The sequence below is a fragment of the Conger conger genome, chromosome 9 (genome assembly GCF_963514075.1).
Source record: "Conger conger chromosome 9, fConCon1.1, whole genome shotgun sequence".
Taxonomy (NCBI): Eukaryota; Metazoa; Chordata; class Actinopteri; order Anguilliformes; family Congridae; genus Conger; species Conger conger.
In genome coordinates this window covers 8156611-8172530 of record NC_083768.1, presented here as the reverse complement: position 1 = coordinate 8172530, position 15920 = coordinate 8156611, and the positions used below count along the sequence as shown (strand labels likewise).

At 44.9% G+C, this 15920-nt stretch overlaps 1 protein-coding gene across 2 annotated transcripts; it reads right to left on the bottom strand.

Moving 5' to 3' along the window:
- Positions 1–1233: 1233 nt before the first annotated feature.
- Positions 1234–14791, bottom strand: kcnj9 (potassium inwardly rectifying channel subfamily J member 9). 2 transcript variants are annotated; one of them, XM_061255262.1, is made up of 9 exons: positions 14461–14791; positions 14266–14323; positions 11713–12224; positions 9688–9901; positions 8432–8633; positions 7050–7242; positions 5064–5261; positions 4343–4473; positions 1234–2773 (listed from the first exon to the last, which is right to left on the bottom strand). In XM_061255262.1, exons 3-9 carry the CDS (start codon positions 12005–12007, stop codon positions 2492–2494), a joined length of 1515 nt encoding a protein of 504 aa, XP_061111246.1. In that variant the 5' UTR covers positions 12008–12224; positions 14266–14323; positions 14461–14791; the 3' UTR covers positions 1234–2491. The 2 variants fall into 2 exon arrangements, with proteins under 2 accessions (XP_061111246.1, XP_061111245.1); XM_061255261.1 differs by lacking the exon at positions 14266–14323.
- Between the last annotated feature and the right edge of the window lie 1129 nt (positions 14792–15920).

Sequence of the window (15920 nt, the reverse complement as noted above, 5' to 3'; positions counted from 1 at the left end):
CAGGATAACTGAGTTAGCTGGATAACTGCACTCAGTAAAACCCAAAACAGGGCCATGTTTCACAAAGCAGGATAACTGAGTTAGCTGGATAACTGCACTAAAAGCTCTTTTTACTTCCGGGTTTTACTCGGTGCAGTTATCCAGTTAACTGGGTAATCCTGCTTTGCGAAACAGGCCCCAGGTTTTGCCTTGGGTTCGTGTGGCACAAAATGAATTCCCTAGCCGACTTTGTGATCAGTTGGGGACTGCTGGCCCAACAGCCATGTTTTTGTTTCACCAGCCACTTCAACACGACGTACCATGTCCTTAATACTGACCACACAGCAAGGTTACTACCCATCACTACTCACCATGACAGCATATCAGTTATACAATTATACAGCAATGTTAGTCGGGTTTTCTTATTCGCCGTGGTCCAAAATGGAGGAAGAAATTAAACCCCTCCTTAGTCTAACGCGTTGGTCTGATTTTAATAAACAAATGCTGTATTTTGAAGACGATGCATTTCACATGAACCCCTCCAAAGGTCATTCTCCATGTGCAAAAAGGAATTAAGTGTGCAATCCTGCTTTAGAGAATCACTACAACAAATACATCAGCTGAAGTTAAGTGGATGCATAATCAATTTTTCGCTGAACACATTAGCTCCTATGTAATTGAACCAGGGGACGACCACGAAGGGGCCTAGATTATAAATGTGGAAGCATGATATCAGACTGTAATAAACTGCAGCATAATACCATGGAGAAGTATTTGAATATTGTTGTCAGATTGTCTTGGCTGTCACAAGTGGCCTCCATAGTGCGGTTGCTGAACGCTTGCAGCACCGAAAGGACAGGCAGGCAGAGAGAGAGAGAGTGGGAAAGAGGGAGAGAGAGAGAGAGAGGGAAAAAGAATGGGGGAGGGGAGAGAGAACATGGTGTACTGTGTATGCAGGGAAAGGTGGGGGGGGGGGTCTCATGAAATGTCAGGGAAAATCCAATAGTTCAACATTTACCCAGTTTCTTTAGCAGTGTCAGTGTTTGGAATATGAATTACCCACAATCCCACTGAGTGACACAGCCAGGACTGAATGTGACAAGAGTACACAGGACAAAACGGTACACCATAACGTAAAACACCCTGATCTCATAACTACAAAGACAGACAGGTAAGCAGAGGGATTATGTAAAAATACAGATATATTTACACGCGCTGTACAGTTTTCCATTATATGCAAAATAAAAACAAAACTCGGTGTTAACAAGTTTATTATTTCTAATACATTGGTTTAATAAAAACACAAGAAGGTAGTTTTCTTCACTTATCTACAAAGCAGCAGAAGCAACACATTTAGTTTGATACTGTTGTGCTTTCGATTGGGACGTGTGAAACCATTCTCTACTTTCCTAAAAATACTAACGGTATTTCTGAAACCAGTGCCCTGTTGCAACTGAGACTTTTTCAAAGCGTAAACTAATTTTATCCAAATCATTTATTTCACGCGCATTTAAATTAGGTTTCTTTGAATATTTGTGGTATTATTAAAATTAATCGTACATAAATTAATGTTTTACATCTTAATTAAATTTTAAAACACTGGTTGGTTTATGGATGATCTCGATGGGACATCTATGGTGGATATTCATTCATCTATGTTTCCCAGTTATATCTGTGGTGATTTCCTTAAGACTAATCTTAATTTATTAAACATATCTCAGGTGAGTGTAATATTTCTCTATTCTTCTAAACGTATATATGCTCAACGTTTTCTTTTCACTGGATATATGCATAAATATGTATAAATATGCTACTTTAAATGGTAATCCTGGAGTTACCTATAAAAGTATTCTATTTGTCTAATCTGGTTTCTAAACTGTTTAATTAATATACCATACTATTTTTCAATTCCTCACAAGACATTTTCTCTACCAAGTGGTTTATAATTCCCATCTATCTGTCTGTGTATACCAATCTTTTTTATTCATTAGTTTGAAGTTCCTCAACACCTGCGCCTCCCCACCCCGTTCGCGAACGTGAATAATATAATAATATTATCTTTTCATCTCTTCGTCAACATGCCCTCACCCTTCCCCTCTCAGCCCACCCTGAGTTGAGTGCTGAATTTCCATCTCACAGAGCTGCGCTGGCACGCCGCGGGCAGGTGAGGAAACTTGCTACTTTAAAACGTAAATATCTCAGCATTCGCCGAACTTGCAATTATACTGTTGACGTATTCCCGTCACGTTTCTCTAATCAGCTAGCTTTTCCCGACCAGGGGAGATTATTACATAACATACACTGTTTAATTTGAAGTTCTGTCCTTGAGATGAGTGATAATTAAGAGTTAATGGAGAAATCATGTAGCTACTGCAGCAAAACAAATTTCCGCCTTGTGTAATAAAAATTATTGTTTTATATATAGATACTTTGTGATCTAGTTAAAATAAATATGCTGTGATGGCTCTGGATATGAGACCATTCGTTCCCTCCCCTTTCACCTCCTCACTCTTTAAGCTTCCGACTCCGATTGGTCCGTGGTGACGCTGCCGTTCAGCTCCCCCTGTCCTGATTGGTCCTGGGTTTCTGTCGTCACGCCTAGAGCGAACGTTGGCCCAACCCCTCCCTTTCCATTGGCCGAGCCGCTGCCCGGTTGCTTCTCTGAGTGGCCAGTCAGGTTGGGGCCGTCCCACTTCTCCTCGTCTAACCGGCTGGAGATCGACCAATACAGATGAGCCTCCAGTCGGGCAGTGGCCAATGATAGCTCTCGAGCTGAGCTGGAGGGCGTGTCCACCTGGGGAGGCAGTCTTGTCTTGTTACACATGCAGCCAAGCAAAACACAGGCAAAAATCTTTTTTATTTTCATAGTCTCCCAAATATGACATGGCATGAAAAAGTGGAGGAATGTTATGGCTCTGATGGTTGTGGATATAACTAGTACCACAACACTCGAGAAGTAGCGCTGACAAGATATAAAAACTGCCATTTTTAGAATTGGGAACAAACACTATGAAAGTAGTCTGCTCATGTGTACTTCCTCTGGAAGGATCGCTGTTCCGGCTGCTTCTGGAGTCACCAGGAAGGTATTTTCAGACCATTTTAGACCACAAACCAATCAAATGCCTCCATACCAGCCAACGTAAAGCCAGCAGATTGCCCAAACCTCAGAACCTTCTATCTCGGCAGATATTAGTGGCGAGCGAGCAGTCCTTTGAAGCTCAAGGTCTGCAGACAGCACAATATAATCAATACAGCATGCTTGCTAATTAGACAGCCCTGTTGTAAAATCGCTTGAAATTATCAGCTACCAGCTGTTTCAAAACCTAGTTTGAGCTGGGGGGGTTTTTTTCAGCAGGGAGATGCTGATTGTTTGCTGAATGGTGGTCAAAATGGGTGCCCATGGTCTTGTAACGCCAATACGGCCAAGCTATATTTTGGATTTGTGATGGACAGTTGAGCAGGCTCGCTAGCTACAGTGCATGTGAAGTGGCCCAGAAGCTAGCCCGAACAGCGATGTCACAGGTTAAAGTGCGGAGGAGTATCACAAGGCTCAAGGCATGGACCGACACACAGAGACAGAGGCAGGAAGCGGAGACAAGTGCGAACAAAAAAGACTTTACTAGGAACACGGAACACAGGACAAAATCACAAACAGGAACACACAAGGGAGAAAAACTAGATAGACACAAAATGGCTGGCAGCTGGAGAAAACATCTCTGCTGTAAAATCCAGCTATGCCAGCTTGACCCACGCAGATTGAGCTGGTCAAGCTGGTCATGAGCTGGTCTCGCTGGGTATGAGCTGGTCAACCAGCTAGTGCTGGTAGCCAGTCTGAGCTGGTAGCTGGTAAAACATAGCTTGAGTTGGTCAAACCATGTCGAGCTGGTCAACTAGCATGGTCAAACTGGTCATGAAGCTGGTCTAGCTAGGTATGAGCTTGTCAACCAGCTAGTGCTGGTAGCCTGACTGAGCTAGTAGCTGGTCTAACATAGCTTGAGCTGGTCAAACCATGTTGAGCTGGGAGCTGGTCTGTACTGACAACCAGCTAAAACATGTTGAGCTGGGAGCTGGAGCTGTTTTTTCAGCAGGGATGCTTGAGCTGTTTTTTCAGCAGGGATGCAAAGACAAACACCAAGATAACACCAAGGGGGAAACAAAGAACATATGCGCACACAGAAAAAAGGTGAAACTAATAACACAATGACAACCAGGGAAGACCAAACAGACAACACTGAGACACACGAGGTTTGGGGGGCCGGCGATCGCTGGTGGTCGGAGACGGGAGCTGTGACGGGTAAGGTTCCCGACCGAAATTGGGCCGGTAGCTCAGCGCGACGCGACCGGGAGATGTTCTCCGCTGTACCTCAAACGTGTGGTGGAAGGCCCCGTAATCTACGTCGAAGAACCCCTCGGCCAGCGACATCATGGGACTGAACCTGTGTCCCCACAACACCTCCTCTGCCAGGTAGGAGCTGCGGGCCTGGCACGTCATACCTGTGAGCCAAACACACCTGTGAAAACACACCTGAGCACAGTGCAGCACACTGATGCTAATAACAGCACCCTGTGGAATGCCACACCAGGGCCTGCAACATCACTAGGACTGAAATGGTTATTCACACACATTTAAGGGTATGTTTTTAGGAATGTTATTCCAAAATTCTAGGTGGATCTCCAGGAACAGGGTTGGGCAGCCCTGCTCTAGCTGTTGAATGAGGTGTGCTTTGTTAGGGTTGGAGTGAAAACCTACAGGATGGTAGATCTCCAGGAACAGGGTTGGGCAGCCCTGCTCTAGCTGTTGAATGAGGTGTGGCTTTGTTAGGGTTGGAGTGTAAACCTGCAGGATGGTAGATCTCCAGGAACAGGGTTGGGCAGCCCTGCTCTAGCTGTTGAATGAGGTGTGGCTTTGTTAGGGTTGGAGTGTAAACCTACAGGATGGTAGATCTCCAGGAACAGGGTTGGGCAGCCCTGCTCTAGCTGTTGAATGAGGTGTGCTTTGTTAGGGTTGGTGTGTAACCCTACAGGATGGTAGATCTCCAGGAACAGGGTTGGGCAGCCCTGCTGTGAAGGGTTAATACACTAACCGGTGGCCTCCACCATCCCCTCCAGGATGACCACGATCTCGAAGTCGTCCTTCTCCAGGTGCGCCTGCGACATCTCCCAGAACGGCGAAAGGGCGTCGATCTCGTGCGAAATTACCAGCGGGGAAACCAGGAAGAGCCGGTCGTCTCCCGTCTCAAACCCCACGCTGATGTCCGTCTGATCCAGCGGGATGAACTCACCTACGCACGCAAAGACGGGGGATGGAGTTTTACTCATTGGGGAGACCTACAGTCCCATAGTTCAAACGGTAGCTGGACTGCATTTAGATAGCACTTCTAATCCAAAGCACTTTAACTGGTAAATGGTTGGCACTTATATAGCGCCTTTATCCAAAGCGCTGTACAATTGATGCTTCTCGTTCACCCACTCATACACGCACTCACACACCAACGACGATTGGCTGTCATGTAAGGCACCAACCAGCTCGTCAGGAGCATTTGGGGGTTAGGTGTCTTGCTCAGGGACACTTCGACATGCCCAGGGCAACCCTCTGACTGCCAGACGACCGCTCTTACCACCTGAGCAAATGTCGCCTGCATTATTCAGACATGGCTGTCTTGTAAATATGTAGAGCTAACAAGGTTGAGGAGAACCATGCAGCACAAATATGTTTTGCACTTCTTTGAACGAGATAATGGTGTTGTGACTGTAAAAAATGGGGCTTATGATAATATATATTTGGGCTTCCATGGAAACATTTCACAATGGATCGCATGAATGATTCAAAATGAATTCAGTGTGAATTAAAGGAATTATATCTCAGATTGAATTCAAAATGGGATTCATTGTAGCATTTTAGGCATTTAGCAGGCTTATCCGGAGCGACTTACACAGATTACGTTCTTCCATTAGCTGAGCTGGATATTTACTGAAGAGATCCAGGTTAAGCACTTGATCAAGGATACAACAGCAATTCTTCACCTGGAAACAGATCCTACACGGAACCCCAGATCCCTAGACCTTTCTTTCTGCGCAAATTTGTTTCCAAAAATAGGATTAATTAAATTTGTTTTATAATACGTTTGTTTATTGGCACAGTACTCTCTGTGCATCTCCTGTCAATAACATTATTACATTTAATGTCTGAATTATATGCGTGATTGGTTTGAAAATGTGTCAATTTAATAGAGACTTCATGAATGAAAAAAATATTGTGTCTTCATTTTGAATCTGCTGCCATTTTTGGAATCGTGATTATAAGATGTACTGTATGATACATTTCAATTTGCCTATATTGCTTTCTTGTTCACTGTGTAATCAGCCATTTAGTCACCTTGTTTCGTTATATACAAACTATTCCTCATTGTTACCACAGCTGGCAAAATCACTGGAAAACCTGGCCATAACCTGCAGTCACAAAATCCCCCTTCTCTTTCATTCCAGTGATAATTGGGAATGATCAGGACAATTGGGAATGATCAGGGAATACTCAAGGGATTATGGAATCATCAAAGTATGAGGGAGTGGGACCATACCAAGAATGTTTAGCGTGTAGGTCCATAGATGCTGAGACAGTATAGCGTAGGTCTGCAGGTATTGATTGTTTTGTGTATAGGCCTGTATATGCTGAGATAGTTTAGCGTACAGGCCTGTATATGCTGAGATAGTTTAGTGTAGGTCTGTAAATGCTGAGATAGTTTAGTGTAGGTCTGTAAATGCTGAGATAGTTTAGTGTAGGTCTGCAGGTGGTGAGATAGTTTAGCGTACAGGCCTGTATATGCTGAGATAGTTTAGCGTACAGGCCTGTATATGCTGAGATAGTTTAGCGTAGGTCTATAGATGCTGAGATAGTTTAGTGTAGGCCTGTATATGCTGAGATAGTTAAGTGTACAGGTCTGTATATGCTGAGATAGTTTAGTACAGGTCTGTAGATGCTGAGATAGTACGGTGTCGGTCTGCAGGTGTTGATTGTTTTGTGTATCGGTCAGTGGGTGCTGAGGTTAGTCAGCGCAGGTCAGTGGCCTCACCCTCCTGCGTCTGCTTGGACTTGATGAGCTTGGCGCGCATGTTGGCGCCCACGATGTGGGAGCTCCTCAGGTCGCCCACGCGGAACATCAGACAGAGCCGGTCGTCCCGCAGCGAGATCACCGCGTGGCGGGAGAACACCAGCGTCTCCGCCCGCTTGTTCGGCTGCGAGATCTTCACAAACATGCAGCCCACCTGCGAGAGGGCCCAGGGCTTACACCTGCACACACCTGCAAACCAGCACACACCTGCACACACCTGCGCACGCTAAACCCTGCAAACCAGCACACACCTGCACACACCTGCAAACCAGCACACACCTGCACACACTAACACACATACAAACCAGCACACACCTGCACACACTAACACACATACAAACCAGCGCACACCTGCACACTCTAACACACATACAAACCAGCACACACCTGCACACACTAACACACATACAAACCAGCATAAACTAACACACCTACAAACCAGCACACACCTGCACACACTAACACACATACAAACCAGCACACACCTGCACACACTAACACACATACAAACCAGCATAAACTAACACACCTACAAACCAGCACACACCTGCACACACTAACACACATACAAACCAGCACACACCTGCACACACTAACACACATACAAACCAGCACACACCTGCATACACTAACACACATACAAATCAGCATAAACTAACACACCTACAAACCAGCACACACCCACATACACTTACACACCTACAAATCAGCATACACTGACACACCTACACATCAGCATTCGCCCGCATGCACTCACACACCTACAAACCAGCATGCACCTGCATACACTAACACGCTTGCTGGACCTACAATCTACCACACACCTACACACTAAAATACACCGGCATTGTGCACAGTTGAGTAGACCCAAAGCACAAATGCAGCATTTGCACAACCCTGAGGGAATCAACCAATTCAAAGAGGGATTCTCTTACCAATGAAGCTGAAAGCCAGTTAAATTAGTCAAACTAATTACATCAATTTAATTCATTACAATGTCTGTGAAACCGGACTCTGTATGACTGGGGGGGGGGGGGGGGGGGGGTATAGACTCAGCTGACCTCACCAGTCCTGCGCGCCGTTACCACGGTACCCCGTTGCTGGGCAACAGTTAGGGTTCAGGGTAGGGTTAGGGCGAGGGTTAGTTGGGTTTTGGCCTCACCATGAAGGCGTTAGGGTTAGGGTGAGGGTTAGGGTTTGGGTGAGGGTTAGGGGTAGGGTTAGGGTGAGGGTGAGGGTGAGGGGTAGGGCGAGGGTTAGGGTTAGGGGTAGGATTAGGGTGAGGGTTAGGGGTAGGGTTAGGGTGAGGGTGAGGGCGAGGGTTAGTTGGGTTTTGGCCTCACCATGAAGGCGTTGACCATGGAGCCCAGGATGGCCTGTAGCAGCAGCAGCATGGTGCCCACAGGGCACTGGTCCGTGATGACGCGGTGGCCGTAGCCGATGGTGGTCTCCGTCTCGATGGAGAACAGGAAGGCCGAGATGAAGCCGTTCACATTGTTCACACACGGAGTCCACGCCTCGTCCTCCAGGTGATCCAGATCCCCCCTGAGAGAGAGAGAGAGGGAGAGAGAGAGGGGGGGAGAGGAGAGGGAGAGGGGGGAGGGAGAGAGAGAAAGAAAGAGGGGGAGAAAGAGGGAAAGAGAGAGGGAAGGGAGAGAGATAGAGAGAAAAGGGGGGAAAGATTCTCAGAGCTCAGCTTCTCCCTGCATTACAAAAACAATGTTCACAAATAGGAAAATCATATTTTAATAAATTATCTCTAATTAGAAAGGAGTTCTATTCCCCGTCAAAGGAAGAGAAAACAGGAAGTCAGGGGAAAGGACTGACATCTCTATGTTCCAGGTAACATTTCCATATTATCCTGGAATACGTACTGTACAAACTGACATTAATGTTGTTGTTGTTATTATTATTGTTGTTGTTTTGTTATTATTATTGTTGTTATTTTGTTGTTCTTGTCGTTATTTGTTGTTGTTTTGTTGCTTTTGTTGTTATTGTGGCTTCCAGAGTTAAATATAGAATTAGTTGTTCATTGTTCTTTTGTGTTTGTATTTCTCTATGCTTTGGCAATAATAACAGATGTATTCCATGCCAATAAAGCATTTTGAATTTTTTTTAAAACTCTCTAGGCATGAAGAATATCCTTTGCACATAAAATCTGTCAAAAACATACACAAAAACTGAAATAATAAAAATAAAATATTTGATCCTTTTTGTTTTACATTTTAAAGAACCAGTCCCTGAATCCACTGTGTTCACTCACATTGTCTAATTAAGGCAGATGTTATTTATTTTGCCCATGGAAATAAAAACAGCATTACAGTAATGCAAACTACCGCACATTCAAATTCATTGACCTTTCAGTAACTATGCCTAAAGCCTACATAAATAGTGTATTGTTTTTATCACACAGTGCCTACATAGAGAATCCCAGTATAGGGAATATTATTCAAATATTGCATGTATGAGACACCATAAATAGCACATTATATAAATGACATTTATCTGAGGCAATTTTATTTACTGTGTTTTTGTCATATTTTCTCACCTGTGTCACACGATAAGCTATATCTCACCTGTATGGCCAGGTGCGTCTTACCTGCAGTATGCGATCAGGTACCAGATGGCCCCGAAGAACAGCCAGGTGACCGCGTAGGCCATGACGAAGACGAACAGCGAGCAGCGCCAGTTGAGGTCCACCAGGGTGGTGAAGATGTCCGTCAGGTAGCGGTACGTCTCGCGCATGTTGCCGTGCTGAACGTTGCAGCGGCCGTTCTTCTCCACGTACCGCTGCCTTTTACGCTTACTGCGGCCTGCAGGAGAGAGGGAGGGAGGGAGAGAGAGAGAGAGGGAGGGGGAGAGGGAGGGAGGGGGAGAGAGAGGGAGGGGGAGAGGGAGGGAGAGGGAGATAGAGAGAGGGAGGGAGGGAGCAAGAGAGAGGGAGAGCAAAGGAGAGAGAGAGAAAGAGGGAGTGGGGGAGAGAGAGGGAGAGAGGGAGGGAGGGAGCAAGAGAGGGAGCAAGGCAGAGGGAGAGAGAGAGAGGGAGGGAGAGGGAGAGAGGGAGCGAGAGAGGGAGAGAGGGAGCGAGAGAGGGAGAGAGGGAGCGAGAGAGGGAGGGAACGAGAGAGAGAGCAAGGGAGAGAGAAAGAGGGAGTGAGGGAGAGAGGGAGCAAGGGAGAGAGGGAGGGATGGAGAGAAAGAGGGAGCGAGAGAGAGAGAGCGAGGGAGAGAGAAAGAGGGAGTGAGGGAGAGAGGGAGCGAGGGAGGGATGGAGAGAAAGAGGGAGTGAGAGAGAGCAAGGGAGAGGGAGAGAGAGCGAGGGAGAGAGGGAGCGAGAGCGAGGGAGGGATCGAGAGAAAGACGGAGCGAGAGATTGAGAGAAAGAGGGAGAGAGAGATTGATAGACAGAGGGAGTGAGGGAAGGAAGGGAGAGAGGGGGCAGAGGAGACAGAGGGACACTTTCACAAATAAGAAAAGGCCTTGGTCCCAACGCTGATCCTTGTGGGACTCCATTTCCCACAGTACCTCACATAAGTTCTCTGTGTTCTACCCCAGGGCCAATTCTGCACACACTCTGAAATAGCTATTGTATTTCCCACAGGCTTCATTCTGCCAATGAATCACTCAAGTGGCTTTTATCAAATGCTCTTTGGAAGTCCTAATAATAGTCCGTATAATAATAAAGAGTTCAAGCTTGCAGCGTCCACAAAGACATTCAAGAGGCTCCTTGGGCATGGTCTTCCCCAGCAAAAACCTTCCCTTCAGATTGTGTAAATCCAACACATCCAGAATGAAAGATAACAATAGTTTGTCTGAGCTGCATGTTGAACCGACCGGCCTGTAATCTGCTGGATCAGAATGTCTTCTTCTTTTACACTGCGACTATATTACCATGCTTCCAGTCATCAGGTATTTCATAGCGCACATAAAACTGTCTGTCAGCGGCTTAAAAATGATATCCCCAAGCTCTTGAGCGCTCTTGGCTGTATGCCATCAGGACCTGCCGCCCTTTTTGTCTTTCGTTTCTGTCATTTCTCCGAGGACTCTCCATCCCTCATCTCTCTATCCACTCACGCGTTCCGAGTATGGAAAATGCTTTTAGGCAAATTTACCACCTCCTCTATGGTCAAACTTGGAATAAAGTAACTGTTTAGTGTATCAGAAATATCCTTACTCTAATAAAGCAATGTGCCTTCATCATTTCTAATGCTTATACCCTCTTTCTTATATATAGTTGAAATTACATACAGCATCCAGGTATAGTACATAATATCATCCACTAAGATGGTCATGTAATAACATCCATCCATCAGTCCACGTTTGTCCGTCCACGCCTTGACAGACGTATCTCAATCAGTAATGGCCGGATCGCCGTGAAATTTGCCGTGCCCCGTCACGTTCCCAAGAGTGAAAAGCCGACTGAATTTGGTGACCCCACAACCATTCCTCTAGCGCCACCATCAGGCCGAACGGGCGTCGTCATTAAGTAACGAGTGGAACGGCAAGACATTCTCAGCACACACTCACACCGGGGGAGATTTGTGTACTTTGGCGGAGTGCATTTTTTTTTTGTCGTTTCTCGTTACAGTATGTAGGTGTAGTCGGCGGGACCCAGGAGACGTACCCCAGCCAAATTTGCCCTTCTCCGTCCCGGCTCCCTGCACCTTCTTCCTGGGCTGGGGAGCCGCTGCCTGGGCCTCTCGCGCCGCCAGTTTGGACTGGAACGACCGCGCCACGGGTTTCTGGGGCGGCGCGGCCGTGTCCGTGGTGACCACATGCCCCAACTCCTCCGACACGTCGATCAGCCCGGCGGGCGGGGAGGGAGCCGTTTCTTTGGCGACAGGCTCCTCCTCCTTCTCCGATACTGGGAGAGAGAGGGATTCTGGGAGATGGGTGAAGACGGAGTTCTCCAGAGCCATTGCGCTGTGCCGCGTGTGTGTATTGTGCGTGTGTGTGTGTGTGTGTGTGTGAGTGTACACGTGTGTGTACTGCTCTGTATGTGTGACTTTGTTAGAAATGTGTGTATGTGGATGCGTGAGTCTGGATTTGTCGGCGGTTGTGATTATCTCTGTGGTGGCGTAAGTGATGGAGAAGCTTCCTGGTTCAGTCCATTGATGCGTTTCTATAATTGCGTATCTATAATAATGAGAAAAGAAAAAGGAATTGTGTTAAAGTGATGTCATGCAGACATAACTGACACACACAGGACCCATGACCCTACGTTCTGTGCAATCACAATCCTTTCTGCTTCCAGTACGAGAGTTTCAGCACACAGTTAATTTACTGAGATCCAGAGTACTGCACAGCCACTAATAAAGTATTATAAAGCGCCTATTACAGTGTTCACTATTGGAGCATTGCACAGTCACTATTAAAGTACTCTCTGCTGAAATAAAATAAAATAAAAATGTCTTCTAAATTAAATGTCATGTAATGTACTGTGCAACCCTTATTCCGGCACTCTACGTTCTCTATTTGAGTACTGCACAGTCACTATGAAAGTACATCTCCTAATACAGTACATAGCTGTGATAACAACTGCATAAGTAAGATCAGTGAAAACAATGATATTATGTAATCATAGAACAATGATTGAACAGAATGATAGAACCATTATAAAAAAATTAGATAGAACAATGATAGAACAATGATTGAACAATTAGATAGAGCAATTAGATATAGCAATTAGATAGAGCAATTAGATAGAACAATGATCGAACAAGTAGATAGAACAATAATAGAACAGAATGATCGGGCAATTAGATAAAACAAAATTACATTACATTAATGGCATTTGGCAGACACTCTTATCCAGAGCGTCATACACTTGATTAGACTAGACAATCCTCCCCTGGAGCAATACAAGTTTAAGGGTCTTGCTCAAGGGCCCAACAGCTGTGTGGATCTTATTGTGGCTACACCGGGGATCGAACCACCGACCTTGCGGGTCCCAGTCATGTACCTTAACCACTACGCTACAGGCCGCCCCATACAAATGATGGAACAATGATGGAACAATGATAGAACAAAATGATAGAACAAAATTATTCACATTGAGTGCAAGCGGGCGAGCGGAGACAGGCTAAATCTGAAAGTGGCACGCTCCTCTGAAATGTCAACAGCAATCTGCAAACATTCATGCGTTCAGTGCTGTTGGCTCACAAAGACTGGGGTAGCATCGATGCATTTTCCAGCACCATTGTTAATATGCATACTATTCTATCCTTTGGGTAACACCATGGAGCACTGTTTCTAATAGAAGTGGGCTGTCTATTTGTATGTGTACATCTCTGAAGGAGGTATAGCCTTCAGAATGCTTTAATTATCATGGTTTTGCCGACGAAACAGGCTATCCCGTATGCTAGGACTGCGAGGCTAATGTGCTTTACTTTTGGAAGACTGAGTCATGTACATAGATTAGTTGCGAGGGGGTCGCAAAACTGCAGGCCTCTCCAAAAATAGCGTGAAACAATTATCTAGGTTCTGCTTCATGTCAGCCATTCCTGGCAGACTCTCAATCTGTAAAGTGCAGGTTTCATTTTACACAATCTGCACAATTAAGCAATGCGTGATCTGTGTGAGAATTATTACAGGTCCTGACAGTGAAATTGGGTATTTACAGGGTCTACGGCATTCCTGAAATCAAAAAAGACGTCTGTGTGTGTGTATGTGTGTGACAGAGAGACAGACAGACAGAGAGAGAGAGAGACAGAGAGAGGTGTGTGTGTGTATGTGTGTGTGTGCGTGTGTGTGTGGGTGATGTGTGTGGTTTTATGCATGTGTGTGTGTGTGTGTGTGTGTGTTTGTGTGTATGCACATAGGCCTGTGTGAAAGAGAAGAACGTTTACACGTGTGTGAATCTGAGAGAGAGAGAGAGAGAGAGAGAGAGAGAGAGAGAGAGAGAGAGAGAGAGAGAGAGAGAGAGAGAGAGAGAGAGAGAGAGAGAGCACGTACAGTATAACAATTCCTGTGTATTAGCCATACAACAGGTCATCACATGCTTGTCACGGCCGTTTAACTGCTGAGCTTTCTTGGACAGCATGTTGTGCAACAGCAGAAACGCGAATAGTAATAAACATAACCAGATTGCCTCTTATACCATTAAATAAAAATTAAAGCGAATACTGCCATAGCACCTGTTAAAATTGGTAGAATGTGGACTTCGGTGCAGCAGTACCTGATAACGGTCTCGCAGGTAGGCTAGTTTGAAAACACATCGAATGCGTAGGGTGATCCTTGAACACAAGAACAGAAGACAGTTCATTCTGGCCATTGTACTCTGCGTATATTGCACTCAATCTTTCTTTCTTTTTTCGTTTATTGGAGCATACGTCTTTACACAAAAAAAAACTCGTTATAAAACACATCTTACCTGAAGCAGCAAAATTGTATTCTTGTGTTGCCTATATTCCAGTTGAATCTGTTATGCCGATCCGGGCATGCGCTGTTCTCGTTTCAAGTTCCAGTCTACCCATTTTTAGCAGAACAAGAGATTCAGATCGGGTGGGTCCAGAGGCGCAACATCGCGTATTCCTGATCCGCTAAGCCAGGAGTCTTCCATTAAAATATCCAAAACGCACGGCAGACACAGCAGGAAACATTTACAAATTGAGCTGGCATTTATCAGCGTTCTGCGTATCAGGTTTTTTTTTAGTTTTGGAGGTTAAAATGGAGGCAATCCGTATGCTACTGTATGATCCGTGTATCAGTCTGAAAAGGCGAGAGCGTGAATCACCGGCGCGATGATGGTGCGCAGGTGGGGGGAGAGAGAGAGAGAGAGCGAGAGAGAGAGAGCGCGAGAGAAAGGGGGTTGTGCTCTTAAATTAGACGTGAAATATGTTTACAGTAATAGTTACATTTCCCCGTAGATACTCCGTATGTTCATATCGTATCTATCGTATTTCTCCGTTGATACTTGAGAAATATGCAGCTTCTAAAAAATCTATAAAATATATAGGTAGCCTATATTATACATAAAATCTAACTATACTACTTTAAAATATTTATTCAAGTATCGGTCTACATATTAATCTAGGAAATAACCTAAACAAATAATCACTCGCAAAAATAAATAAATAGAAAATATTGTGTAAACCCTACGTTTTTGACAACCAATGAACAACATATCCCTATGGTTAGCAGCCAAAATAACAGCGCTTAGGCTACTAGCTTAGCGGCATTAGCCCCAACGGCGCAATTGGTTACAGTTATGATTATATTAAACATATTCCATGGATATAGCCTTGTAGCGTGTAGTAATTTTTCGTCTCACTCTTTCATAGTGGATTGTATGCATATTCCCATAGATCCTCGCAAACAGCTAGAAACTCCAGTTTGAGGTATGGCCTACAAAATTCTACGGCTTTGGGCATTAAATAAAGATTAGGTCTGAGTTGTTTTTTCCCCAAGCATCACAGTGTAAAACCTTCAGTATTTTATCAACGCTTGCCGAGTGTGGTCCATATTGGGATCATGTCTGTTAGTAAAATGAACACCAACCGTTTTACTGAGTATTAATCCTATCACCAGGAATATTTTATTCTGGTGAATTTCTCCATAAATTAGTGTATGAGCCATATATTTGTTGAAATGCAGTCCAAATAGCTTGTTTTATAGGTTACTACATGTTTCTTTTTTAATTAATACTTTTATAGTAGGCTAATTTATTTTGGACTGCCTTTAAATTAAATATGTTCCATAAACTGCTGTTTTTATGTCTTATTATTAAGGATGAGTGAATCTGTTAGGCTGTTTTTTGGGGGTTATTTTTGCATGCTTGCGTGTGTGTGACGTACGCCTGAAATCACGTGAGGGAGGCAAGTGTTGGCGAAA